This window comes from Alternaria ethzedia (assembly GCF_023757985.1).
Source record: "Alternaria ethzedia strain BMP 0044 chromosome Unknown scaffold_36, whole genome shotgun sequence".
Lineage (NCBI taxonomy): Eukaryota > Fungi > Ascomycota > Dothideomycetes > Pleosporales > Pleosporaceae > Alternaria > Alternaria ethzedia.
This window is the reverse complement of record NW_026056229.1, coordinates 115,787-142,680: the sequence shown is the minus strand read 5'-3', so window position 1 is coordinate 142,680 and position 26,894 is coordinate 115,787. Positions and strand designations below refer to the sequence as shown.

Genomic DNA, 26,894 nt, shown 5'->3' with positions numbered 1-26,894 from the left:
GCGCACACAACGCGTACTGTGCCATCTACGGCAGCGCTGCCCACAGCTGTTTCACATCCTCACCCGACATGGATTCCTGGGAGCTATTCTTGTCTCCGAATGCACGGGCGCCTCACAATTCCTTGCGCTTTGTGTCATCGCCGCAGAATATGCCAATGGCCCAGCCGGCGGTTGCGGCCCCAGCTCCTTTGACCAACGTTCCGGCGTGCGTGCCAGGATGACTTGTCGCAACCCTGCGCGTAAGGCTCACACATTGCCCGAGCGCCCTTCTGCGCAATTTCTAGAAGACGCTCGCATTGGTCAGGCTCACGGTGCGCTTCACTCGCCCACACCCTGTCTTTTCCAGAAGATTACCCCTTTCGCCGGTTGTGACTCCGAACACGAGCCCGAGAGATGACTCTGCTCAGAACCTGCATGCCGTCATCTCAGTTGGCGCCTGCTTTCTACCCGCCAGGCTACCAGCCACCCAGATTTTGGCCTTGCAACGCCTTGTTTAGCCCCTATGGGCGAATTAGACGTCGGCGGCAGCGCGTACAACTCCGACCTGCATGAAGGTGATAACGGACAACGTTCAAAATTCGGCCCTACCTTGTCGTATGATCCTACCGGCCCTGCTGTACTGGCAGTTGTGAACTATATGCGCCCCTTATGATCACGATCAACATTCAGTTCAATTGGCAAATTACGAAGACAGCTGTTTCTGCTGAGTTGTTCTGCATTCGGATATGGGATCCTGGTAGTATTCGATATTACACGTTCTATTGAAGTAAACAAAGAGATTGCCGTGTGCCTTTCGGGTGGCGTCAGTATCTGGGGTACAATATATCCAAAACGAGCTTCCTCAAAGACCGTTCTTACATGGTCCCAGGCAAGGCATGGGAACATTGCCCTGCATCTGGCGCAAGTGTGCGACCTCTGGCCTGACCTGGTGAACGACCAGGACGTCGGAATTGGTCAATGTCCTAGTACCTTACCTTCCCGCTGCCATCTAAGAAGATCTACCATCAAAGCTCCTCGTTCCGCTGCACGTGTCCGTAGGAGCGTTGCAAATGGCATCCTACGGCATGCGCGTTGTGGTACGCATCCCACATGCCGAATTAGTGGCTTGTACGCCGCTGCACTGACGAAATCCGCTGCGCGACTGGCGCGCGGATGAGCAGAACGGTGTTGGATCTACTAATACGAAATCTGGTATACTAAACAACTAGAAATACGATGAACGCATCACTAAGCCGATCGCTATTCCACCAACAGCCCTAAACCCTCGGTACTCCGCCGGTACCGAATAACTCCATCTTCACCCGTTCGCTAGGCACGCCATAGCTCTTCAGCTTTGCCTCAACGTCGAGCATGAATTGTGTGGGTCCACAACAGTAGTACTGTGTCTTGCCATTGTCGGTATGCAGGTACTTCCTGTCAATCTTGTCCAGATCTACGCGACCTTTGATGGTGTAGTCACGGCCCTGGACTTCCCCTTCGCCCGGAGTCGACGAGTAATACACTGCATGCACGTTCTCGTTTGCTGCAGCGCATTGGTCAAAGTGCGTCTTGAAGGCACGTGTCTTTGAATTGCGTGCGCCTTGGACCCAGGTTATCGGTCGATCTGATTTCTCCGCTGTCAGGGAGTTGAAGATAGAGGTCAAAGCAGTGAGTCCGACGCCTGCTGAGATTAGAACAACGGGTGCGTCTGCATCGACCTCCTTCGTGTCGAAGAAGAATTCTCCGAATGGATGCGACACCTTCACTATGTCTCCCTCGTCCTTCGTGTCGTGTAGCAGGTTGGAGATGTAGCCCGCATGTGTCATGTATTTTGGTTCCCCAATCTCAATCCCAGGCTCTTTCTTCACACTGATCCTCAAATACTGCTTTCCCGGCGCATCGCTCAAACTGTACTGTCTCGCTTGCCATACACCACCTTCCAGCTCGTCCACGAAAACGTTGACCGAGATGTACTGGCCAGGTTTGAAGACCGGTAGCTTCAAATCTGCATCCACTGGCTCGAGGTAGAACGACGCAATCTCCTCACTTTCCTTCTCTTTCTTTGTGATGGTGAAGTCCTTCCAATCAGGCCAATACGACGTCTCTTGATACAGCTGATCTTCCTTGCCAATCATGATATTCGCCAACTGCCAGTACGCCGCACCCCACGCCTTCAGAATGTCGGGTGTCGCAGCATCACCCAGCACCGTCTGCATTGTCTCAAGTAAATGCTTGCCGACGACATCGTACTGGTCTGCTCGGACGAACAAGCTCGCGTGTTTGTGACATATGAGCTCCACTGCTGGACTCAGCTTCCCCAAGTCGTCGATGTTGGCGGCGTATGCGTAGAGGGCTCCTGCAAGGGCTTGTGCTTGATGGCCGGTCGCTTGATGTGTGTTGTTGAAGACGTTCTTCAGTTCGGGATGTGCGGAGAGCAGGTCATGGTAAAACTTTGCTGTTATGGCGTTGCCGTGTTCCGCAAGGACGGGGACTGTCGATTTAATGGTCTGCACTTGTGATGGGGTCAATGCGCCCATTTTTGCGGGCGTTCGATGGAGATTATCTGGGAGGTATGGAATATTGGGTGTAGCCTTGAGTATTGGTTGTTGTGGTGGTGTTGTGAATTTTCCTAGGAGTACAGTAGATGGAATATACCACAGAAATTGAAACAAGACAACCGTATGACACTGACAAACCAACTTCAAATCCCACGCGACTAAATATCTCTCCCATTTCCTCCCATATACGAACACGCCATTTCCCACTCCCTGCAACACCCGCTGAGTTGTGCATCTCCGCGGTGATGCATTTCCATCCAGCAAGCAACCAGGATATATCGAACGATGATAATAGTCCGATGGGTCCACATCGCAAAAGCGTGACAGGATTTTCGCGGGCTCACAATAGCCTCGAAGCGTCCGTCTAGTAAGTGCGATCGGATATTACGTATAGCACACGTGTGAGTGATGGATTTCGTCGTATCCGGGCGCCCGCGGCTTTTCCGCTGCACGGCTACAGGGATGGCGCGCGGGTGAGGATGTTCAGGTACGAAGTGCATCAACGCGCGACAGCTACGATAGGACTAGACTCCGATATGCGACAACGTTTTCAATCGCGTTTCTAGATTCGTGACGGGAATGTTGTAGTAGACCGCTGGAGTAAACATTCCCGAGGTCGCTGCGCCGCAACTTTCTACATCGGGTGTCGATATCTTCCAAGCACTCAATCATGACAGTGTCCTCAACAGATCCTGTAACTCAATTCAAGCTCCATGACTATCCGCATACGAGTCTCACAGTGCTGTAGCCGCAAGTCTGATGATGCAGTTGCATTGTTCGGTGACTAAAAGTCACACCATCACCATCCGATGGTTCCTCGCAGCTCGCTTCCGAAATGCCGACTTCTTCCGAAGGCAACGCTGCACCTTGATGCAGGCACGCTCTGAGGTAATCAGCCGTTTCTGAAAGTCTGCTGATGTGTTGGTAACATCTTATGACGAAGTTCGTATATTTGGCTCACGAATTGGGGTTTCTCCGCGGCAGAGCGCGTGCGGATGCCGCGTCTTGGCAGGCTCAAGGTCCAAAAAGTTGTGGTAACTCTGCAGACACTGCAATCGACGGCATTCGAGAACTTGCCTAATTAGGATAGAGCTCACGCAACGCATCACAGCATCCAACTCCTCGAAAACCAGGTCCGCACACGCTTGTTGCACAATCATCAAAGAATTTGTTGCTAGCATCTCTGCTCTTATCATCAAGATCGTTACGATATGTAGGGTATTGGTTGACGCTGGAAGGTGCGCACGGCAAGCAACCTGGCGTGCGAACGCGACGCGTCACGGTCGCGCGACAGCACCTGGGCATCTCCAGCAGCTACCCAACGCACTCGCCGTCGCGACGTGTCATGTAACATCATAGGCAGTTTACCGCAACACATATCACTACTCATCGATTAAGAAATACTGCAATGCGTTGTGACAGTCGAACCCTCATCTGCGGGCACACATGACGAGTGGACTCATGCTTTTTGTACTCGTCCAGATAACCTCAATGGTTTCCTGCGGATTCCACACACAGCTCAACCATGCGAATATTTGATGTGGACTTCGAGACAGGAAGACGCTCGGCGACATCGATATCCGACCATACGATGTTGGTGTTGCAAGACTGGAGCAATGATTTCCATATGAAAGGAAAGTATAGCAGCGACGCCACTCCATGGAAGACACTTCTTCATCTTTCAAGTGTTTAGATTACGATGCTCGCAGCGCGCGCATGATCGACTAAGTTTGTAGAATTACAGACGCCAGCACTCATAGGTGCTCCTCTTGTTCAATTTTGAGAAAGTAAGTCGCGAACAGCAGATCGAGAGAGAGATAGCATGTCGTATCGGTGTGCTCAGTCCATAGGACTTTCTTTGACAGCTTCTTAAGAAAGAGATCTCGCGAACACGAAGAACAGAGACCAGTTCTTTTAGAAGAGCAGACATCGGAAATACGAAAAGGTCGTATAGGCTTCGTCAGATCTAACTTTTAAGAAGGAAGAACGCGAACACATGCATTATCTTTGTCTTCCTTTGGAAAAGAAGTCCGAGGGAGATGTAGAAATATGTCGTTGTTCCAGTGTTCATTCCATGTCTTTGGCATGCTTTTGAAAAGGGAAACGCACACACATTGGTTCGTGAGGGTACGGTTTTTGGAAGAGAAGACCGAAAAAGTGAGGATAGGCCATCTTAACGTTATCAGACCATGGGGTTGTCTAAGATAATTTTATAGGGAGACAGTCGCGAAGACATTGAATGCCATTATGTGACTTTTTGAAAAGGCTGGCTGAGGAAGAGAAGGAAAGCCATGCGGCAGTGAATAGTCTGTTTTATTGGAATTTAAATGTCAAGACATAGTGATTTGAAGAGAAGAAGAGACAGATCAACGAGGGCTTTATACACACCTCCACCCACGCTGACACGTGATCTCACGCGGTCTCCCAGTTTCGCAGACACCACACTTCATCCTCTGCCCTGTTCCCTGCAGCCATAGCGTAAAACCAAACACCCCAGAGCCTACATCGAGGTTAGGTCACCTACTTTGCATGTCTTTGTGTTGCTGTAGTCTGCAGACCTGTTTATGTTTTTTCCTTGTAGAAGGTGGCCGTGAGGATCAGTGCGTCGATCAGTGTATATCATGTGCAGTCTCCGCACTGACCTGGATGTCTATATAAATTGAGTCCTCTCTCTCTTCCCTCTTTCTTCAAGACAGTATTACTTCTGTTTCTCAAAAATCACGAGTATCCGAATCATGGCAGATGACCAAAAACTTCCAACCTCATACTATGTGCGAGAGATTAAAAAAGCATTATGCGAAATTCGATGTGTGCGAGTCTTCCTCTTCTTCTCCCTCCACTTCAATCATCAAAATTGCGCCTTCGACTTGGCTTTGATCTATCTCATCGCCTTTTCCAGAAACTACTCAAGAATTACGACATGTCTGCAAAGCGAAAGAACCACCACCAGCAGGCCCATGTCAGCAGAAGACCAAAACTGCTTTCTGCTTTACTCTATGCGTGCGAAACTTCCGCGTCTCTTCCCTTAACTTCAGTTTCCAAAACCAAAGACGATCATCGCATGTTCGAGACCACCGCCTTTCCCATAACAAGCATGGAAAGAGCACATGTCTGAGAAGTGGAAACAAAACCTCATCAACATCGTTACATGTGCGGCGCACCAAAGTCACCAAAAAACTCGGTAGATGTCGTGTACATGTGCGAGTCGTCTTCCTGCACTTCAATTACCAAAATATGGAAAGCGACGCATCATGCTCCTGTTCTTCTCCAGACTTCCGAACAGCTACGAAAAGAAGAGGTGTTCATGACTATGTTTCCGAAATATCCACAACGCGAACATATGTGCGTTCCAAAATTCTCCCAGCTTGTTGTCATGAGAAAAAGACCGAAGACTGATATGGCACGTCACTAGGGTGCAAAACACGAAACGATGATGACGTTGAAGTTATTGGATTAAATGCGAGATAAATGTGCATGACGACGGAATGCCGCAAGACAGGAGATCATATGAACACTTGCCATGTCTTTTGAAACACCGAGAGCAGAGAGGGGACCATGTAGATCGACTGAGCGCGTTTTGGTAAAAAGAGGGATGAAAGTTAAGTTGAGTGAGAAAGACAGGAAATGCGAGGGGTATTTATACTCCCCAGGTACCAGTCACGTGCTAAGCCTTAAGAATGTCAAATCGATCCTCCATGTTTCGATGAAATATCGACGAAAGAAAATACCAAGTGCGACATGTAAATTCTGGGCAGCGGATAGAGGTCACAGAGTATGCATGACCGACATTCACACAGGATTTCGTTCCTTCAACTCTCAAAAATCATACAACGAATTTTCATGGGCATCAATCAAAACCCATATACTATCATACAAAGCTCATATCCTAATCATCCCATCCCATCCTTTCCATACCCCATCCATACCACATCCATCCGCCTCAAGCTTCCCTCTAACGATAATCATTAGAGTTATAGCTCTGCCTATTCCCCTGGTATCCCCCTCCGCCACCACCACCACCACCACGATGTCCACCACGTCCACCTCTACCTCCACGGCCACCACGATCATCCCTCGGCGGGCGGTCATTGTAAGGGTTGTTACCTTGGTATCCTCCACCGCCACCTCCTCCACTACGACCCAGAATCTCGTCTGCGGGGCGGTAAAACCGCTCGTCTCTCAACGAACTATTGTTGGGTGCGTGGTGTGGCGGCGGGGCACCATGTTGCTGACCTCCGCCGTTCATCCAAGCTGGACGCTGAGTAACTGGTGGAGGGATGGGAGGTGCGCCGTACGGGGGCGCACCGCCTTGCCAGCCTCCTACATCGGGTGGAGGTACCCATCCAGGAGGTGGAGGAGGGAAGTTACCCGGGAAGGGAGGCGCGAAATTGCCGCCGGGAAACGGAGGAGCAAAGTTCTGCGGGGGTGGAGGACCGCCGTAGCCACCCTGGTTGCCACCGTATCCGCCGCGGTTGTTGTCCCAGCCACCCCCTCCACGACCGTTTTGGTAGCCGCCTCGTCCACCGCCGTTGTTGTAGTTGTCGTTGCCGCGACGGTCGTTGTTGTAGCCGCCGCCTCGGTCGTTGTTGTAGTTTCCACGGTAACCTCCACCTCCTCGGCCACGGCCGCCGCGGAAGCCACCGCGTTCGTTGGAGCGACGTACTGACTCGGCTTCACCGGGGCTGAGCGCTGGCTTGGGCATGATGACGCCTTCGAGGAGGGCGGACTTGTGGGCTCGGGTGTTGCTCACGCTTGGCATTTCGTAGTATACTCTGAATGACTGTTAGTACTGTCTGGATGTAAAGTTGATAGAATTTCGAACGTACCTCATTGACCGATCTTGAGTAATCTCAAACTCCGTGATACCATCTGCATCAAAAGGCGGCACGAGTTGACTGTCCATAACAAATAGATCATGCGGCTCAATCTCTCCATGGAGCGCGCGGCTCTTGGCGGGATCGATCTTGTACTTCTGCTCTCCCTTGCGGTACAGAGCCTTCTCAACATCGTCGAATAGGCCGCTTTCTTGGGAGAACATGAGTGTCTCTTTGCCGAACTCGTTGCGCTTTCTCTCATCGTCAGAGAGTTCAGGGTACTTGGTTGCCATGGCATCTAGTAGTCGCTTCGAATCGATGAAGGGCAAGATAGCGACACCTTGCCAGGCGAACTTCTTTCCGTTCAGATCGATAGGGAAGTCTGGGGGGTAGAAGTCGACGATTGAACTCTGAGGATCTTCCATGAGTACACGGAAGGGTTCGGGGATGGCGTGGTTCGATGCGGCGGGCAAGACACCCATCAGTTGCTCGTACGGGTGGAACGGCGTGCCCTTCTCGAAGAGCTTGCGGGGATCCATGTCTTCGAGACCGACAAAGTCTGCAGCGAAGGGAGCATAGTGGTGAGGGAAATACCATGTCCACGATGGGCAACCTTGCATATAGTAGGCCAACACCCAGCAGAGACCCTCGGCGTACTGTCGCGCAACCTTATTACGGAAGGCGATGTCGTTGGGGTCAACGCCAAACTTCTGCTCATAGTAACGCTCCTCGTAACCTTCCTCCCAAAGCATGATGGTGTCTTCTACAGTGCCGTCGTCATTCTTCTTCGGCTCGGCAGCCTGGGCGGGTGGGTCGGGGATTACGGGTGTATTGCGACCGGGTGTGCCGTTGTCGGCGTCCTCAACCTCATCTGCCTTGCGCTTTCCAAGGTGGACGGTTTCGGTTTCAGCAGCGGTTTCCGCCGCAGGCTCAAAAGCTGGGGTCGGTTCAGGCTCAGGCGCAGCGGTGCCATCGGCCTTGGCCTTCATGAGCTCCTTGAGTCGAGCAGCAGCGCTCTTGTTGGATTGGGCGTCACGGGTGTGCATGATGTCCTTGTGCACATCGCGCACTTCCTTGGATTGTGCATCCTTGGGGTCGAAGAATACTATACCTGCGCTGGTATACGTGTCGGTACTCTCCTTCGCACGCTTGAAGCCAGGTGGACCGCTTGCTTCAGTTCGTTGGCGCTTGTTGCCGTTCTGCTGTGCCTCGCGCCTAGCCCTGTTTGCTGCCTGACGATCAGAGACTTCCTTTCGCTTCTTGAAGATGCCAGCCTCTCGAGTCGCTAGGGCGGAGAGAATCTGCTGCACACGACGCATGTCTGGGAAACCATCTTTGGTCACGTAGTCATCCATTTCAGCAGCGAGATCTCGCCAAATGCTGATGAGCAAGTCGATACCCTGATCTCGGATCTCAAGACTAGGCAAATGTGGCAAGAAATCGTTACCGACAAAGAAACACATAAAGACCCAGTCATCGAGGGAGCGTTCTAGATCGTATTTGAACTTGCGCTTTGGCGTCTCCATCTCGACTGCCAGGTATTCGCGCAGAATGTTGGTATGCAGCCAGATGAAGGGCTTGAGTTGGTGCTCTGAAGTGGCCCACTCCTCGGCAGCTTCCTCTTCGGTGAGCTTCTTGCCGTCGTCGGGGAATTCACAGTTGTTGCGGATATGTCCTTTGCGGCCACAGCGCGTGCAGACCTTGTCCTTACCCGAGTCGTAGAAGACATCTTCTCTGAGAACACGGAAATAAGGCTCATGGGTAGCAAGACTCAACATGATCAAATCGGCGTCCAAGCCGTAGATAACGTGCGAGGTGTTGGGGTCATGAGTAGGCATAGAACGCTGCGAGCGGATAAAGTTCATGATCTTGTGTTCACCCTCACCAGGCACAGACGCATCGGAGATGATGACTTTCATGTCCTTCCACGAGGGGTCGGTTGTGAACTTGTAGGCACACCAGTATTGAAGACTCTCGGCAAGGAGATGCATGAAGGGTGTACCGGGTGTGATTGCATTGGAGTCCCAGGTCTTTTCGATGACCTCTTCGAGACTGGAGATGTCCTCGCCACGACTAGCTTTTTGCGAGTTGAGCATTTTCTGGAATTCAGCGCGCTCGTCGTCCTTTTCCTTTGCCTCTTTGGCGGCACGGAAACGACGCGAACGCTGCTGGTTCATCTTGGCACGAGGCGCAACACCATCGACTGCCATGTAGAGAAGCTTACGAGGACGGACCATGCCGACACAGCGATCAGTGTATTCAAAGATGGCCATCATCATGTCGGCCTCGGTCTTGGGCGCAGGCTTATCTTCGGGATGCGAGCAAGGATGCACAATGCCGTTCATGTCGAGGTAGAGGTTGTCGAACTCTTCGCCGTTGGGGTTGGGGCCGGTGCGGTCTACAGGAATGACATTGTCGCCGACCTTTTTGGGCAACTCCTCCTGCACAGTTGAGACGATCTTGGGGTATTTCTGGCTGAGCCAGCGGAACATGGCTGGGACACCCATGATGGCGGTAGGCGCTCGGTGGCGCGCGGCGTGTGAGGGTGAAGGGTGGCTATAGTGAGACTGTAGCTGGAGGGTAGTAGTGCGAGTGCGATTGCGACGAGTGCGAGAGCGTGTGTACTAGTAGTCTGGAGTGTGTGGTAGTGCTGCGACGATGCGCAGTGGAAAGAAAAAGACTGCCTGATGGCGATGAAAGCCCTTTCCTCCTCTTGAAGCGCCGGATGCGATATCCAGTGCGGCGATATGAGTGCTAGTGCCGCAATCTCTGTCGGCGCGCGATCACCGAGTTTGCGCACGATGGTTGATGGGAGGTGGTGATGGGGAGAGAGAGGGAGAGGGAGCGGCGATGGAAGACGCGCTCTTTCCTTAGCATCGCGGCCGGGACCCTGAAGGTCGCGGTTTTGCCGACCCGCCGACGCTGCAGGGATGTGGAGGAGCCGCGAGCCCGTGCGCCAAATTATACGTGGAGCTCCACACCACGAGGCCTGCGATGCAACGGGACGACTACGTTGCCTATGGGAGAGTCACATGTATGACCAAACACTGTCTACCTATCTACCATGAAGCCATAATCTTGCCAATCTCCCAAGATGATGCGCGTTCTCGAGGCCAATGCGCCTCCGAAGCAGACGGCAACCGACACCATCAGCACTCTTAGTGGGAGGCTGACGAGCGCAAGCCTCCTCGAAGACCGTCGCGCTGCCATCCTCGGCCTCCGGAGCTTCGCCAAACAATATCCCGCCTCGGTCGCTTCGGGCGCCCTCAAAGGGCTCATCGCCTCGCTGACTAAAGATGGCGACGACGTGGACACGCTCAAGGTGGTGCTCGAGACGCTGCTCATGCTCTTCCACCCCGACGAGACCAGTCACGAGGCCTCGGAGGAGTTGGAGCTGCTGCTGGCCGACCAGTTCTCCCAAGTAGGTCCTGTCCTGCTACACATCTACTAGTGCTGAGCTTATGATAGCGGCAAGACAACATCACTCTCTTGCTTGATCTCCTAGACAAGCCCGACTTCTACTCCCGCCTCTATTCGCTGCAACTGATACGCGCCATTTCGCTCGCCCGCCCCCAACGAACCCAGGAATGTGTCCTCACAGCCCCAGGCGGCATCGAGCGCCTGGTAGCCACCTTGGACGACCCCCGCGATGCCATCCGTAACGAAGCCCTCGTCGTCCTTACCGACCTGTCCCGAACCTCTGCCGAACTCCAGAAGCTCTTCGTCTTCGAGGATGCCTTTACCAAGGTCTTCAACATGATACATGCCGATGGCGGCCTCACCCAGGGCGGGGTTGTCGTTCAAGATTGCTTGAGTCTGCTGGCTATCCTCATTCGCTTCAACGTGTCCAATCAGACCAACATAAGAGAGATGGGCCATGTCGCGAGGTTTGCCGCGCTGCTACCCGGCGGCAACAAGCCGAAGAAGGGACGCGCGAGTGCTGAAGAAGAGGACGAATGGGTCAGTCCGCAGAGCGACAAGAACATCTGGGGGCTGCTCGCCATAATGCGCATGTTCCTCGTCAAGGGCAGCCCGGGCACACTGCAAAACCAAAACGTCTTCCAGCAGCATGGCCTCGTTCGCCAACTCCTCAACATCGCTTTCGACCCCGCTACCGCCATGCCCATCAAGATCGAGGCTCTCAACACGTGTGCAGATCTGATTAGAGGCAACGCTCGGCTCCAAGAAGGATTCGCTCAAGAGCAGGTCAGGCCCATTGTTGAGCCTCCTACGAATGGCGTCACTTCTCCCAACGGCGTACCTTCTGTATACGTTATTGAAGCGCTTCTGAACCTGGTCCTCTTTCCGGCGCCGAACGACCTGTTCGACCTGCGCAATGCAGGATGCGAGTGCATCAAGGCCTACTTCTACAATCACAGAAAAATACAAGAACACTTCCTTAACCGAGCCATCGGTGGTCACGAAGGCGGCGACGAAACAGCCAATGCTCTTACAATCCTAATGGCCGGACCCCAGGTTCCCCCAACTGGCGACCCATACAGAATCTGGTTTGCTTCTAATCTAATCTACCACCTCATCTTCGATGACTATCAAGCGAAGGACACTCTTATGGGGGTCAAGGAAGGAGATGCAGAGAGCGGTGAAGAGGTCGTCACGTGCATACAAACGCTTACGGCGAATCTCATCGCAAGCCTGCAACTCGGGGAAGATGAGCGCATATCGGTAGCCTATCTAATGTTATTGCTAGGCTGGCTATTTGAGGATGCCGCTGCAGTAGATGATTTCTTGGGAGAAGCCAGCAGTCTGCAAAGTCTGGTACAAGCCGTCCTGACCCCTGGAGAAGACCGAGTCATGATTCGCGGTCTTTGTGCTGCACTGCTAGGAGTCGTATACGAATTCTCAACGAGGGACTCACCTGTGCCACGACGCGAACTACAACCAGTACTCATGACGAAGCTCGGTCGTGACAAATACCTAGACGCCATCACTGGATTACGCCGTCATCCGCTCGTACGAGACTTTGAGGTCTTGCCCCGGACTGCCGGCGGAGGTGGTGGTTTGCCAGACATCTTTTTCGACGAAGCCTTTGTAGACTTCTTAAAGGATAACTTTAGCCGACTATCTCGGGCGATCGATCGCAACCCAAACATTGAGCAGCATCAATCACACGATGGTGTTGATCGAGATGTAGTTGATGCACTTCGTGGCGAGAGTAACGAAAAGGAGCAAACCATCCAAGAGCTTAAAGCACAACTCATGAATTTGGAGCAGAAGATAGACCAGGAGCAGGCCGAGCATCGCAAGACCCAGCAATCAGCCGAGGAGCAACGTAGCACCCTGAAGCGCATCAATGATAAATTGCACGACGATCTCGATAAGGAAGTTGCGAAGAAGGATCGCGAGCACCGACAATCTATGCTGGAGATGGAGAACAAGTACAATCTTCAAATCGTTGCGCTCAACAACAAGGTCCAACAAGCGAGCAAGGATGCCAATCTAGCTATCGCCAAGGTCAGACAAGAGTACGACGAGCAGCTCCACGACGCACACAGAACACGCACTGAGCTGGAGCGTCGGTTGGGCGCCTCAGAGAAGGCCCGCCAAGAAGCCATCGAGAACATCCGTAACCTCGAACATACACTCATACAAACCCGCACCGAAGTCGCCACCATCACCGAAACTCTCCGCAACGCACAAACGCATGTACAGAACAGCGAAGCACAGCTTCAGATCCTTACAGAGGAGAAAGAGACGCAGCTCAGAGAACTCGAAGAAGAGAAAGAGACTCAACTCAAGCAGCTCAAAGAAGAGACAGAGAAATCCAAATCCACCCTAGAGGCCCAGCTCAAGCAATCCACATCCGAAAAGTCAGCCCTTCAATCCACCATCGATAAACTCAAAGCCGAGAACCAAGATCTTAAGACAAAAGCGCAGGATCAGACTTGGAAGGTCAAAGAAGCAGAGGAGAAGTTGCGTAAAGCTGAAGCTGCAGCGGCTGCCGCAAAGTCAAACCCTCAGAAGGGTAAGGCTGGAGGTGCAAGCGAGAAGGAACTCAAAGATCTCAAAGAGAAACTGCGTAAAGCGGAAGAAGCAGAGAAGGAGAAGGCGACTGAGTTGGAGGATTTGATCATGGTGCTGGCTGATCTTGAGGAGAAGAGGACGAAAGATAAGGTATGTGATTTCTATTCCCTTTTGTGTAAAGGGTTGTGGAAGGATGCAGCTAATGGTTGTAGGAACGACTTAAGGCTCTCGGAGAAGAAGTTTCGGACGCAGAAGATGATGACGATGACGACGACGATGAGGATGAAGAGGATAGTGATGAGGAAGAGGATGATGATGACGATGACGATGAAGAAGAGGAGAAAAAGAAGTAGACTGGATCGAGCAAATCGATTCATCTTCGCCATGTAACATGAACTATGTTTTCGGGTCTACATCGAATGGATCTGTAGGCCGCATACAAAAGATATCACCTGTGGACTGTATCTATCCTCAATGTACCACACCGTGAAGTTTCAGTCAGCTGCGTTGTCTGTGTACTCACGGGGAAGCAAGTCGCTGCGAGTGCCTTCGAGGTAGGGTTAGATGCTGCGTTTTCCTCTAGGCACTTAGCTTTGACAAAATGTAGCGTTTGAAAGGTAGGTTGTGGGAGTCACGTTGGTTCTTTATCTTCTTTGTTCAGTGGGGGGTTTCGGTTTTGTTTGGCTTGCTGGTAGGTATGTGGATGAAAGGAGAAACCAGCGAAGGAGTGGAAGGCATCATGACCTCACTTCGATGCTAACGATACTAAAGCCGTCCCTAGCACTAGCACTTCGCATCAAGATTGGACCGCTTAAATGGGGCCAGAGGCGAACGAAGGGGAGTGGATGTTTTGGCGAGATGTGTATGTTAAGATGAGCGTTGAGAATAACGAAGGTCGCGCCGAGCTCTAGCAGTAACATGTTCCGCAAAGCCTTTCCGGAGAAGAGGGGCTGGGGAGGACGTAAAAGTCTCACGTGTAACCAATGCACAACCTTTATCTGCGCACGTGTTGTATGGTGTGTCTTTACAATCAAGTGTGGGCTATAACTAAGGTAATAACAGGTAGGGAGGGGTGATTGCCTCATGGTCAATGGTCACGACTAATACTATATCCTGATGCGACGAGTCTTTTTTCTCAGCATCAGTGTTGAGTGTATCTAAAGTCGCGCCCAGCACTAACATTACCCATGAAGACTGGGCCGCCTTGAGATGAAATAGCACCAGCTTGACTGCTCTTAGTTTTCTCTTCCCTCTGCGCCGGTTGCATTTCTCCTGAGTCTACCGGTGCAGACACTTTCGCTTCCCTCTGCGCCGGTTGCCTTTCTCCCGAGTCTGCCGGTTCAGACACTTCCGCTTCCACTGGTGCAACGGATGTTTGCTCTGACTCGTTCGTCTGCGAGACAAGTGTCCGTTTACCACAGTCGGCTTGGCCTGGACTTGCCCCAGGAGTACTATGCCCTCTTTTGCATATCGCATCAACCCACAACCACAACTGTCCCCGTACCCTCACATACCCCAGATCCGCCTTCCCACCAAACTTCGTCATATCAGAGTGATTTTGATGAATACTAGCATTAGGATACTCAGGCAAAATCGCCGATTGACGCGGCACAATATCTCCTATACCCGCGTAACTCAACTCCTCGTAGAAACAGAAGATTTCAATCCATTTCCCTTCGTTGCGTCGCCGGTCTTCCAACATAGTGTGGAATTCTTGTTGGAGGGTTGATAGCATTTCTGAGGCTGGTTCCAGGACTGCGACGATGTCTTTGTTGGTCTTCCGGAGGAGAGAAGAAAGTTGCGTTAGAGGACGCGCCCAGTCTGCCTTTCGCGAGCCAAGGTGGGGGGTTCCCATGAAGGCGATGCCGAAGGTGGAGGTGAGGAGAGATTTTACGTGTAACTGGGAGGTGCCGCGCGAGATTAGGAGGGCTTGTTCGACGACGAGGCCGCCGAGGGAGTGGGCTACGAAGATTACTGGGCGGGAGGTCTACGATGGTTATTTGGTGGAATGGTGTTGCGAAGGTAGGTGTGTACTGTGTTCGTTTCTGCTCTTCGCAAGGAGAGGTCTTGAGCGAGAGACTTCCCGTGATCGCGTACAGTGTTTCCGCCCGCGATGTTAAGGAGTTTGACCACATCTGCGTCGTACCCAAAGGTGAAGATGCGCACGTTTTCGAGGTCATTCGCCAGGAGGTCTTTTGGCCAGAAAATCGTCTTCTTGTACGTCCACGTAGTTTCGCGGTTACCAGTGAGGCCGTGGACGAATACGATACTAAGATGGGTGTTAGGTGTATTCTGGTGGTGAGGCTGGGCGCTTACTCTACGGTATCAGTCGCTCCTTCCGCTACTGTTCTGAGGCCGTAAGCGCCTGCCGTCGAGAACAACTCCTCTGGTGGCTCCTCGGTTTGCTTGTCGCTTTCTGGACCCTTCTTCTTTCGGACGCTCGTCTTCAAACGGCGGAACATACCCATATCCGGTATCTCCACAGCTTTCGAAGCTATGCGCGACAGCCTCTGACGAGTGTGTCAAGCAGGCAGACAGCGGGCGGCTATTTGCCTTGTCTCAGCCCCAGCGGCAGCTGAGCTGACCAAGCCAACTGCGAGGTGTGCGATACGCAGTCAGCCTGACCCCACCTTGTGAGGACACCCAGAAGAACACCTCCATCCCAAACGTTACCAAGACCGATTCATGGATTGCATGTCGCCGTCAGCCTCTAAATAATCCTCCGGGTGGTTGCAGAACCTCAGCCAAGCTACTTGCGCACGAATGGACCTGCCGGACCGATCCGTGGATAGTGGGGGTGGCGCCGTCTTCCACGGTGACATTACCGCAGGCAGAGACATTACCATCAATCAGATCACCGAAATACGGCAGGTCGCTGAACATTTGAGCAGTCGTTGCAACGAAACAAACAACTCCCATAAACTTCTCGGTAGCCTAGAGGCTTTGAGTGTATTTGCGAAATACACTGAAGACTATGCAAACACGCTCGACACTAGCGTGTTTTCCAGCGACCTACACTTTGGAAGAGTTTCAGAAGAATGCGCTTCAATACTACGAGAGCTTAAACTACTGGTAGAGACACTAGAGCAAGGTGGACTTGGAGGATACGAGACTTCTCCATCCTTCGGCGAAAATGTTCTGGATTTGCGGTCAAGGCTCACAAGTCTGCAATCGCATCTTAACATCGTCAGCAACCGCAAGGCCCAGAAAGACTACAATACCATCAAGGAGACTCTCACTCAGCTAGTGAATAGCCTTCAAAACACAGAAAAGGCTTTTTCCATTCACACCTTTGTTACGGCGCCATCCATTCGCAGCTTCCCTGCAGCTCCATCCATTCGTAGCTTTGTCACAGCTCCATCAATTCGCAGCTTCTCTGTGGCTCCATCAATTCGCAGCTTTGATACGGCTCCAGAGAATCCGTATGTTGAGCGACAGGTCTGGCTAGAGATAGAAAGATCTCTGCGAGCAGTAGGCTTTACTACAGAGTTTGTCGGTAAAAATCGTGACCTCATTGTGGCTTCATTAGAGGATGTATTCTTGGAAAACACTCCCGATTGGATCGTAGAAGAAGCCAAACCCGAATTTTTGCCTTTGCGTTTGTCTGAAGCCTACAACATCGCCATCACTGAGAACGAGAGGGGCGAGGAAACAAACGATGGCGCATTGCTGCGTTCAGCATCCAATAAGAAACTTTTCACCGAGCCCGATGGAGACGGAGAACTCAACGATGTCGCATCGATCCGTTCATTCTTCAGCAGCGAGGAACCTTTCATTAAGACCAATGAAGACGAGGAATCCACCGATGGCGCATCTTTTCAGTCATTGTACAACGAAGAACCTCCCACTAAGACTGAGAGAGAGAAGAAGTTCAACTATGACAGACCGTTGAGCCTGGTGAAAAATGATACACCTTCTCAAGCAGACAAATCGGGAGTTACATGGTCCAGATTGGTGGAAGGTGGATCTGGAGAATGCCTACTCACTCTCGGTCTGTACTTGCGCTAGTGATTGCAGAGTGATTGCTAACTCGAGGGTCAGATGGTGGTGGAGTTAAGTCGTGGTCAAGTCTTTTGATCATCGAGGAACTCATGAAAGAGGTTATCGCTTGTGAGAACCGATTTGAGCGGCAGTTTACACAATACCCCAGAAGCTTCGAAGCTTCCGAATTCCGTCCATGCCATTATTTTCATAAGATGTATGGCACGTCGACAGGAGGGTGAGCATGCTAGCCGTCGTCGAGAACAAACTCATGCTAATACATTATGTTAGGATACTAGCCATCGCGCTGAGTCGACTTCGCATGAACGTGGGCCAAACGATCGTCGCTTTTGAGTCCATCCTCAATGCGATGTATGCAAATTCACGAAACGTAGTCCCACTTGCTACAAAGTACAGCCATTCGGATCTTACGGCTGCGCTTGCATCGATGACCCGACAGCACTGCAAACAGCACGAACGCGGTCTTTGCAATCAAGACCATGACTTTTGGTGGGGCACGACAGGTTTGGAAGATCTCGCAAGTGAAGAGGAACTCGATGACCCGGATGATTCGGACGATTCGGACGACGCGAACAGTTGGACGACACGACGAGACCCTATGGAGTCCAAGCTTCGTGCTTTCGAGCTACAGAGTCCAGAATATCAGCTTTGCCAAACGTAGGTGATCAAGTGTGTTGGAATCATATAGGAAGAACTGTTGTTGATGATGCTTAGGATATGCGTAACTGCCATCTCCACTCGGCGATGGGACGAGACACATCTCTTGCGCACTTACAATCATCAATACGACCCTAGTATTGCCCCACCATGGGTCACGACCTACAACGAAGGTACTTCAGACATGTCTACGTGGCAGGTTGGGCGAGCGACTACCGCCACACCCTTCTTTTTCAAGCCACTGGAAGTAAAGGGCCCCCACGGTAGCTCCACTTTCAAAGATGGTGGCATACGAGAGAATAACCCCAGCTACTGCGCTTATTCTGAAGCTGCCTCGGTTTGGGGTGATGAGAACGAACCTGCCATCTTATTGTCCATAGGTACTGGCCAAACCAGGTCCATTTCCGACGGCGCATCCCTCGCTGGGATAATACCATTCGGTCTGTCCACCTTTAGCAAATACGCGGAGAAAGCAGCTGTGGTCAAGAATAGTCTCATCAAATATATGGAAAGCGAAGACCGGCATAAGATGATGCGTACCATCGCCAAAGGTGAACATAGATGGTACAAGCGATTCGAAGTCACGGACGGCTTGGAGAAGCTTCCGCCTGATCAATGGGAGCTCGGGATATTTTCCTTACTAAACGATCGCAAACTTGCAGCTCGCCCAGGCGGGAGGACTTTGAGCAAAATACGCACAGCTACCAATGTATACCTAAATCGCCGAGAGATTGATAAGAGTCTTCGTCTCGGCGAGTACGCTGCTCCACATCAGAAGCTGAAGCAGACCGCGGAGAAGTTGGTACGCATGCGGAGAGCGCGAGAGCTCGAGGCCATGACTCAGGGCGGGGAAAAGCGCGAGCATTGGGAGGCGTTCATGGGCAAGCACCTTATTGGTGAGCGGGATTTCTTCCGAAAGTACCAAGAGGAGTGGGACTACGCCCTGCTAGGTCGTAAGAATTAGATCAGACATGCGTAGATCAGGCGGGACGTGTACAGGGATCTAGCTTTAGGAAGTGTTGACCTAGCGCTTCCGCGAACACTGACTAGTTACGCCCCATCCAGACCTCGCCAGAAGCGAACTTGCGATCACATGTCCTCGTATCGAGATGTTTGTCAGCAATTAGTGGACGTTATGGTATGCGATGTGGCGTTCCAATGCATATGCTCACGACTATGATGGGATTGTAGCGGATACTACCTGCTACATACTGTGAGCAAAGGTGTTTGGGAAATACACCTGCATTGCGACTATCTACGGTGTTACTCAGCCGCGCCGTGCCTGCGTTATAGAACCAGCACATTCAACAAGAACCAGTAGTGGATACTACATATGCATTAGGTATCAGTGATTTGCGTACATGGAGAGAAACCATGAACATGGTAGACTAAATACCTACAGCAGAATCACAATCCGAACCCTCCCACTCCTCACAATCGTCCAAAAACTCCTCCAACACCTTCTCAAACCCTGCCGCATCTTCCCAAAATGGCGCATGCCCGAGCCCAGATAAGCCCAAGCACTCACCCCTCCAGAGCCTTTTCCACTTCACCTCCTCGTCGATATAATCCAGGTTGACAAACTGATCTTCCATTCCGTTCACGACCGCGATCAACACATCAGTCGCCTCCACCACACGCTTCTGATCGCAACCCTTGGGCGGGCTATCCTTCGTTCCAGTCGCGGCATCAGCGATAAAGACTGTCGCGCGCCCATCCGTCCGCTTCGCATCCTCCAACATCCACCTCTCATAGAACTCTTCCTTGCCCGCTGCCACACCGTGTCTCAGGTAAAGGTCAGCCTCCAAATTGACCCAATTTCTATTCCCCGCGAAGGTAAGACCACCAGCCGGCATCTTGAACGCTTGAGCCATCTGCTCGGCGCCACGCGAGGGCGGGGTACCGATAAGCATAAGCCCTTTGACGCTGATCCGAGGTGCATCTTCCACCATGGGAGGATCATCATGGGCGAGACAGGGAAGCATTTCGATCGCGATGTGACCACCCAGACTCCAGCCCATGAGCACCACAGACTCGATTCTGAGGTGCTGCAAGACACGTATAACGAGGTCGGCGTAGCCACGATGACAGTACGTTGTCTTCACATCAGGGGCATTGGACGAGCAGCCGTGGCCGGGGAGGTCCAGAGTAACGATGCGCCAGCTCTTGTTGATCGTGGGCGACTCGATAATATGGCGGAACTGTTTGGAGGATGAGGCGTTGCCGTGTAGGAGAAGGAGGGCGGGCTGGTCGTTCTTGAGATTTGAGTCGTAGATGGTGATAAGACCGTGTGAAGTTCTCATTAGGAACGAAGGCATGGTTGGGATCAAAGATCTGTCCTGGTGAAAGACGTTGAAGTGGAATAGCTGTGATAATGACAAGGATGGTGTTGCTCTGTTTTTTGGTATGTGTCTCGTGGAGTAGACGTGCTACTAGAAGTTGTTCTGAAGAGACATACGAATGTGGTCATCCTGACATACAGACACGAACTAATACTCTTATATATATCTCACCTGAATACTTATCGAGGCTGCCTGAGGAGACAAAGCGGCAAAGGCATTCCTCTATCTCTTCGGTATTCGGCTCCGTATCGAACCGGAATGCGCGCCGCCATGTCGTCGTTCTAGTTCGTACCAATAACAAGCGAAGTCGAGCCCAAGACTTCAGTGCCGGACATCCTAAAGGTATCGTGGAAACGTATTCTTGACGTTGGAAGCCACGACTGTGGCAGCGCAAACGTGCAGGAGCGGGAAATTGGGGGGTGATCGGCGATTTTAGCGTCCGATCCTGTCAGATTACAAAACAAGCCCTACTAATGCACGTTCCGACAGTGGGGTAGCGTGTCCTGTAACCCAATTGGTACCCAATGGGATCCTCAGTCAAGGTAGGGCGGTGATCGCGATCCTGTAGTGGAAGGCTGAGACGCATGGGATTGAGACTTCTGCATGCGTACGTGCATTAGTACTGTCAGAGTTTCTTGGGAAAGATCTAGGCATACAGCTACAACGCCTTCGTCAACCCCTCACGCTCGACGATCTGACTATCATCCTTTGGGAAGCCTGGCGCGTGACTTATTGAGCTCTCCAGCCTACTGCACAGTACACGTTGGTATATGTACAGTAGTCCGGCATTCCCCAGTGTGGAGGGTGGCGGCTGTCCTCCAGCACCCCTCGAATCGCTAATCCTGCATCGTCAAACTTCCGATAGTCTTGCGCTGTAAGATGGTGGTAAATCACTCATTCGGCTTCGAAGTCCGCGCGCTACCGATAGCGAGGACGGAACGCCTTGAGCCTCGTATCGCCCCATCGTCCCATCGCCCCATATCTCCCAAGTCTTGTCAGCCGCGTGTAAAGCGACTTTCGGAGCTACGGCAGGCGTATGGGAAGGATACCTTGCATCATGATGAGGCTGCGGGAGCCGCCCGTGAGTGAAATGTCCTGCCAAGAGCTGTTGAGCCCTTCGGAGACAGTATGCCGGTCCTCGATACGAGCAGTCAAGGCTGAGTTTGCGACTACATGGATCCCTTTCTCGGGAACGGGTTGGTGAAGTCTGTGTTTCCAATCTATAGCGGCATCTCCAATCTAAAGCGGCATCTCCGTTCTCCAGCGGCATCTAGACAGTAGCGTCGGTATGCAGTTTGGTACGTTGGGTCGCGAGTGAAGTTCGGCGGAGTATTCTCCGTGACTCCGCGACTCCGTCGATTCGCGGACCCAAGCCTCACTTACGTGTGATTGTGTCAAAGCTGGGATATGACGGTTTGTAGTCGGAGGTGGCGGCAAGTACTTCGTCTCCGTCTTGAGGTGGCTCTTCTTCAGGGTTTGCTTCGAAGACTAAGCTAGCGAGGTAGAACGGATGAGGTTGCTACTATGTGACCTTTGTGTTAACATTGCCTGGCAAGCTGACACCGGTCTTGAGCTCTTCCATCTTTGCAAGTGGAACTTGCTATACCGGACGTTGTCTACAAGGCGAATTTGCTCAAGCGCTTGTAGCTAGATAGGCGTATCAATGTCGACGTAAGCCTGCTGCTCGGGGATTCGATGACGTGCTGTAAAGTAGACTGATTCTGATGTGATTACGCTACACCGAGCCTCAATGCTTTGTCTCGTCATCAGCTTTTGCCCAGGTCCCAACGAAAAGAACAGAGAGCGAGCGCAGAGTGCGCTGTACAGAATACTGTTGAGATTGGACTCTCTATCACTGCCAGATATCTGGAATAGAACGGCCTCCCTTACATCCATGTCCATCCAGCACCAGGACTTCCTTCTGCATGGCGCTATAAGTGACATCAAGTGTCCCGACAGCGTATTGCGGATATTTTTGCTCCAATGGTAGCAGGCCAGCATCGGCAGACACCAGAGGTGGCTCTCAAACGGCACGATTGATCGGGCTCCATACGGACTGATGTCTCCGAAACTCATAGTCGAATCGATTATTGCAGTGGCCCCTTCTATCTTTCTGATATACTCTTCTCACTTCTTGCCTGTGGAGCTGAGCCTCTCCCTGTACTCAGAAAGACGCTCCATTACACGAGTGCCGTTCCACATCTCTTCACCATCGCTCACCTCACAAGAAGGCAAACCGATCTGCTCGATAGCAAAACTTGCAGCCACGTTGCCATACATAGATGCTTCAGTAATATCTCCCGATGTTTTCCAGCCTGCAATAAACCCGCCTAGATACGTGTTGCCACCTCCGGTAGGATCAACAACCTTGACCGCCGATGATTCGTAGTATGGCGGAAGCCATACATTCTTAGCTTCATGTTGAGTGGTCAGTGACCCATGCTCACCTGCTCTCACGATAACGATCCCGTTTCCGCTCGGTCCGATTGCCTTGCTGAACTCTAGTGCGTATGTTTCCAGTCGGCCAGGCTGAAAGCCTTCGCAGGGTGAATCCTCGAACATGGTATACATTTCTAAGTGATTGGGCGAAAATACATCCACCAGTCTGCAGGCTTCCAGGATTGAAGGTCGGTTCTGGGTGGTGCAAGCTGCTGGAAATGGTTCCCACACTATGAATGGCCGGCTTTTGAACCCGTGCTGCATGCGAAGCTTTATCAATTCTGGAATCTGTGTTTCGACAATCTCGGGCGGTGCAAGTAGATGGAATGCTTCCGAGCCAAGTAGATTCGTATCTATCAGATCGGTTGGTGATGGCTTCAACGGCTCCACAGTGTAGCGGAACTTCTTCGCTAGGCGATCGTAAGCTCCAAAAGTCTACCACTGGAACAAGGCAGTCACATACGTCCAAATGTATCATCTTCGTACTCAAGAAGCCCTCTGGTGCTCAGCCTGTCCTGCGAGACCTTTATGTGCAGAGTCGTCTGCCATGCCTGTAGCTGTTCTCGCACGGCATCTGGAAAGTCGTAGCCCACAAGAGCCAGACAGCCCACCGTCTTCGATCGCGCAGGGGTCTTGAACAGGCGGCTCCCAAGCGTTGCTGTTTATCGTAAGTCTATCAGCGTTCTGGAAGCACCACATGTGTAAGATACATACCGTAGGCTCCCGAGCCCCCCGCTACGTCAATCAAAGGCGATCGTGTTGGTAGGTGGATCTCATCAATAACCACCATACCAAGCGATACAGTACCGACAGTCGAATCGTCTTCTACATTTGAGGACCAGGTATTCATGTTACGCAGTAGGATAGTCAGTGCTATTCAAGAAAGGAAGGAGTGGACTACGGAAGTGGTGACATCCGCGCCAACATGACGCATGGAATGGACTGCGTTCGCGAAATGTGGAGTCATTCAAGCGCGCCCCGGGGGGTTGACTGCATGCTGACCTATGAAGCCCTAGTGTGCCAATCTCGGCTAGTACACACACAAGCAACCTTGTATCTCCATGCCGAATGGCTCAGTGTTTTGGGCAAGTCGCAGGGTATTCATGAGGTTGCAGACAAGAATCTGCGCTTGATATCCGTTCTCGGGAGTTCCGGTTCCGCAAGCTTACTCCATACGGCCAACTCAGCCACATTCTTGTGTGCGCACTTGAGCGTAGGAGACGTTCTGCAGGCAGACGCCACTCAGCCTGACAGCCCCTACACGAGTATTATCGATGCAGAAATTCGCAATGGTTGCGTTAGACCGAAAGGAACCAAAGTGGGTAAGAGTGCTCCAGATGGTGAAATGACCTCGGGAGACTTCCAAGGTTTCTTCCTGGGTGATGCTTTCGTAGGCACTAGACCACAATAAAACGAGGCTCGCACACTTACCACCAGTAATCTCGCAAAAACTGGACCAAGCAGTATCTTGAACGGGATGTTTGTTCTATCAACCTTCTTATAGCCTTTGACTGTTCTGGGTCTGTTGAAGCAGCGCCTGTCGCAACGCAGCAGAGCCGATGGCGATACCGATAGCATCAAACGGCGTAGCGAGACGTTCAAGGGCTACTTAGCAGTGACACTAAGCAGTTGCCTTGCTTCCGAAAAATCGTACGATGATCGCAAACGAGTTGGCAATCGTTATTGATGTGTGCACTCGCGCGTAGTGAGCAGGTGGCTGCTCTCGCCATAAGAGCGTGCTACGCTGGCCTAGAGGAGCTGGGGCAAGTATTCCGCCCACGCGGGCAGACTGATGCGAGTATATAGAAGCGTGGCGCGAAGAGTCTAGTATGCTATCAAAGAGGGTACTCTAATGTTGTTGATGTGGATGGTGAAACAGGAACAGCCACACGGATCGGTGTGGCTGGGATTGTGGGAAAAGGAAAGGGTGATGACATCATTGATCATCATCTTAGAGCGCTGGTGATGCCGACCGCCCGGGTAGTTCTCTCCGTTGCGCTTCAACAGATACATCCTCACGCCATCTCGTTGCATTTTATGGAAATCTTTGAGGACCGTTCTCTCTCGCCATGTTGCCCACTTGGTAGACGCAGATACTCCCAGGGTCCACGGGCCGCTAACGGTGCTTCATTGCATATGCTTGCTGGAAAGCTATTCGTTTTGCCGAGAAAGGGAGAAAGAGATATTCAAATCAAGCATGCGAAGAGAAGCCGCTCAGCTACGATGGCCGATACTTAGGTCTTGGTACTGGAGGTAGCATTAGCACTGCGTCAAGATATGCAGTGCTTCCGACGTTGCGCTGCGGCCGTTAAGGCCTTGTCTTCGACCACTATTGACCTTTCATAATGCCTTAAAATTTGCTACACAGTCTCATCGGTCGACAGGTCCACTTCTTGCGTTACTTCTCTTTACCATTGCTTCCATCTGCTTCTACCGCTTTCAACTGCGATCATTTCGAGCGTCTTTGTCGCGTCTGTTATGTTGACTTCCTAATCGGTCGATCGCCGCACGCTCACCGCCTTGGCGCGGTGAATGGTGAAGATGAGGAGCGACGCGCTTTGACAGGGATCTCAAAGACGCCAATATAGAAATTTCCAGCCCCAGAGGCTTCTCTCTCATCTTCTCAACACCATGGCGAGCCCCGAGAAGGTCGCTGAGCTGGCGGCGCGACTGCGTAGCCTCGCTGATAGCATATCGACCCACGAAGATCCTCACGAAAGATCCAAGACGTCGCTCCAAGAGGCTGCGGTGGAGTTGGAGCAGACTGTCACCAAGTTCCACTCACGCGGCGATGCTCACGTACTGGTGCTGATTGATGCGCATAGTCATCCGGTAAGCTGTTCCCTTGTACCCATTATCCAGAGCCTAAGTCAGATGGATACACGACGATCTACGTTGCAAGATAAAGAAGCAGATGACAATGTAGCCGTCTAGGACGTGTTTGAGTGTTGGAGTACATCTCAACATGACGAGCACTTTTACATCATCAACTGCTAACTCTACACTCAGTTCTGTAACGATGTCTACCACGAGTCCTCCGAGCACATCTACTCCGAGTTCGAAAGAGTCAAGCCATTTAACATCAAGAGTCGTCTTCAGAAAGCAATTAAGAATTACTTGATCGGTATATCCGCGGTTGCAGCACTCGGGGCGTCTCGACTGATTGTGCGCCTATATGCCAACTCGTCCAAGTTAGAGAATGATCTACTTCGCCCGCTTCAGCAATTTGCTGTTCAATTCTCCTCGATTGACGCCGACTTCGACTTCATCGGCGTTCAAGATGAAGCTACGGTAGAGCTCAAAGTCTCTAGTGAGTAACACTTGATCATCTCGGACTATCTTCCCTAACCATATTAGATGCCTTCGAAACAGCTCGATACGATCCAAATTGCAAGCACATCTTCCTCGCTGCTTGGAGACGACCCGTATACCTCGCGATGTTGCGCACATCTTCCAAAAAGGTCACGCTAGTCCAGGGCGACGGGATGGGCGCGGGGGCCAAGTTCGTTCCTCTGCCGTGCGATTTTATCAGCATCCCGAATATCTTCGATAAGCCCGCAGGAAAAGACCCGTTCTCTTCGCTCACATCGCACTCTATGCGCAAGCGCTTCGTAGAGAAACTGCTCAGCGTTGACGCTTCTTGCAAAAACGAGTCACACGATCTCTCCTACGTCGACACTCACTATGATTGCGACGTTGAACCTACTACGCCGAACGATACTACGGATGCGCATCGTCAAGAACTCCGACTTCCGTATCTTCGAGACGCAAAACGTGGCCATGTACCCGTCAACGAAGCTGGGCATCGTCTAGACTACCATATGGGGCTTCCTTCTATCGCCGATAGACAAGCATACGCAGAGAAATTCGGAAGTGGCGCCGCCCCGCCTTGCAGATTGTTCCACCTCGGGAAAGGAAAATGCCGCTTTGGTAGCGACTGTTCTTTTGATCACTCTGAAATTAGTAGCCAGATCTACAAGGTGGTTAGATATATGACAAAGAGGAACCCTTGCGCGATGGGCGGTGATTGCCATCGTGCAGACTGCGTATATGGACATGTCTGTCAGGATACGAAGTGTCTCATTGACGAACTCGACTCCTGCAGCATGAGGAAGTTTCAT

At 51.8% G+C, this 26,894-nt stretch overlaps 7 protein-coding genes across 7 annotated transcripts; 3 read left to right on the top strand and 4 right to left on the bottom strand.

Moving 5' to 3' along the window:
• Window positions 1-1,256: 1,256 nt before the first annotated feature.
• J4E87_009545 (uncharacterized protein) lies at window positions 1,257-2,516 on the bottom strand (the record flags this gene model as incomplete). Its single annotated transcript, XM_049381121.1, has 1 exon — window positions 1,257-2,516. The coding sequence occupies one exon, from the start codon at window positions 2,514-2,516 to the stop codon at window positions 1,257-1,259; it is 1,260 nt and encodes a 419-aa protein (XP_049229147.1).
• A 3,973-nt stretch (window positions 2,517-6,489) lies between these two features.
• On the bottom strand, window positions 6,490-9,858 carry J4E87_009544 (uncharacterized protein; the record flags this gene model as incomplete). Its single annotated transcript, XM_049381120.1, has 2 exons — window positions 6,490-7,309; window positions 7,364-9,858. 2 exons carry the CDS (start codon window positions 9,856-9,858, stop codon window positions 6,490-6,492), a joined length of 3,315 nt encoding a protein of 1,104 aa, XP_049229146.1.
• A 587-nt stretch (window positions 9,859-10,445) lies between these two features.
• Window positions 10,446-13,686, top strand: J4E87_009543 (uncharacterized protein; the record flags this gene model as incomplete). The annotated part of the gene is made up of 3 exons (XM_049381119.1): window positions 10,446-10,772; window positions 10,820-13,483; window positions 13,546-13,686. 3 exons carry the CDS (start codon window positions 10,446-10,448, stop codon window positions 13,684-13,686), a joined length of 3,132 nt encoding a protein of 1,043 aa, XP_049229145.1.
• A 788-nt stretch (window positions 13,687-14,474) lies between these two features.
• J4E87_009542 (uncharacterized protein) lies at window positions 14,475-15,801 on the bottom strand (the record flags this gene model as incomplete). Its single annotated transcript, XM_049381118.1, has 5 exons — window positions 14,475-14,784; window positions 14,848-15,320; window positions 15,368-15,602; window positions 15,650-15,749; window positions 15,798-15,801. 5 exons carry the CDS (start codon window positions 15,799-15,801, stop codon window positions 14,475-14,477), a joined length of 1,122 nt encoding a protein of 373 aa, XP_049229144.1.
• A 2,132-nt stretch (window positions 15,802-17,933) lies between these two features.
• J4E87_009541 (uncharacterized protein) lies at window positions 17,934-18,956 on the top strand (the record flags this gene model as incomplete). Its single annotated transcript, XM_049381117.1, has 2 exons — window positions 17,934-17,992; window positions 18,050-18,956. The coding sequence occupies 2 exons, from the start codon at window positions 17,934-17,936 to the stop codon at window positions 18,954-18,956; spliced, it is 966 nt and encodes a 321-aa protein (XP_049229143.1).
• A 424-nt stretch (window positions 18,957-19,380) lies between these two features.
• J4E87_009540 (uncharacterized protein) lies at window positions 19,381-20,310 on the bottom strand (the record flags this gene model as incomplete). The annotated part of the gene is made up of 1 exon (XM_049381116.1): window positions 19,381-20,310. The coding sequence occupies one exon, from the start codon at window positions 20,308-20,310 to the stop codon at window positions 19,381-19,383; it is 930 nt and encodes a 309-aa protein (XP_049229142.1).
• Window positions 20,311-25,404: 5,094 nt separating this feature from the next.
• On the top strand, window positions 25,405-26,586 carry J4E87_009539 (uncharacterized protein; the record flags this gene model as incomplete). Its single annotated transcript, XM_049381115.1, has 4 exons — window positions 25,405-25,695; window positions 25,783-26,083; window positions 26,131-26,468; window positions 26,515-26,586. 4 exons carry the CDS (start codon window positions 25,405-25,407, stop codon window positions 26,584-26,586), a joined length of 1,002 nt encoding a protein of 333 aa, XP_049229141.1.
• Window positions 26,587-26,894: the final 308 nt, after the last annotated feature.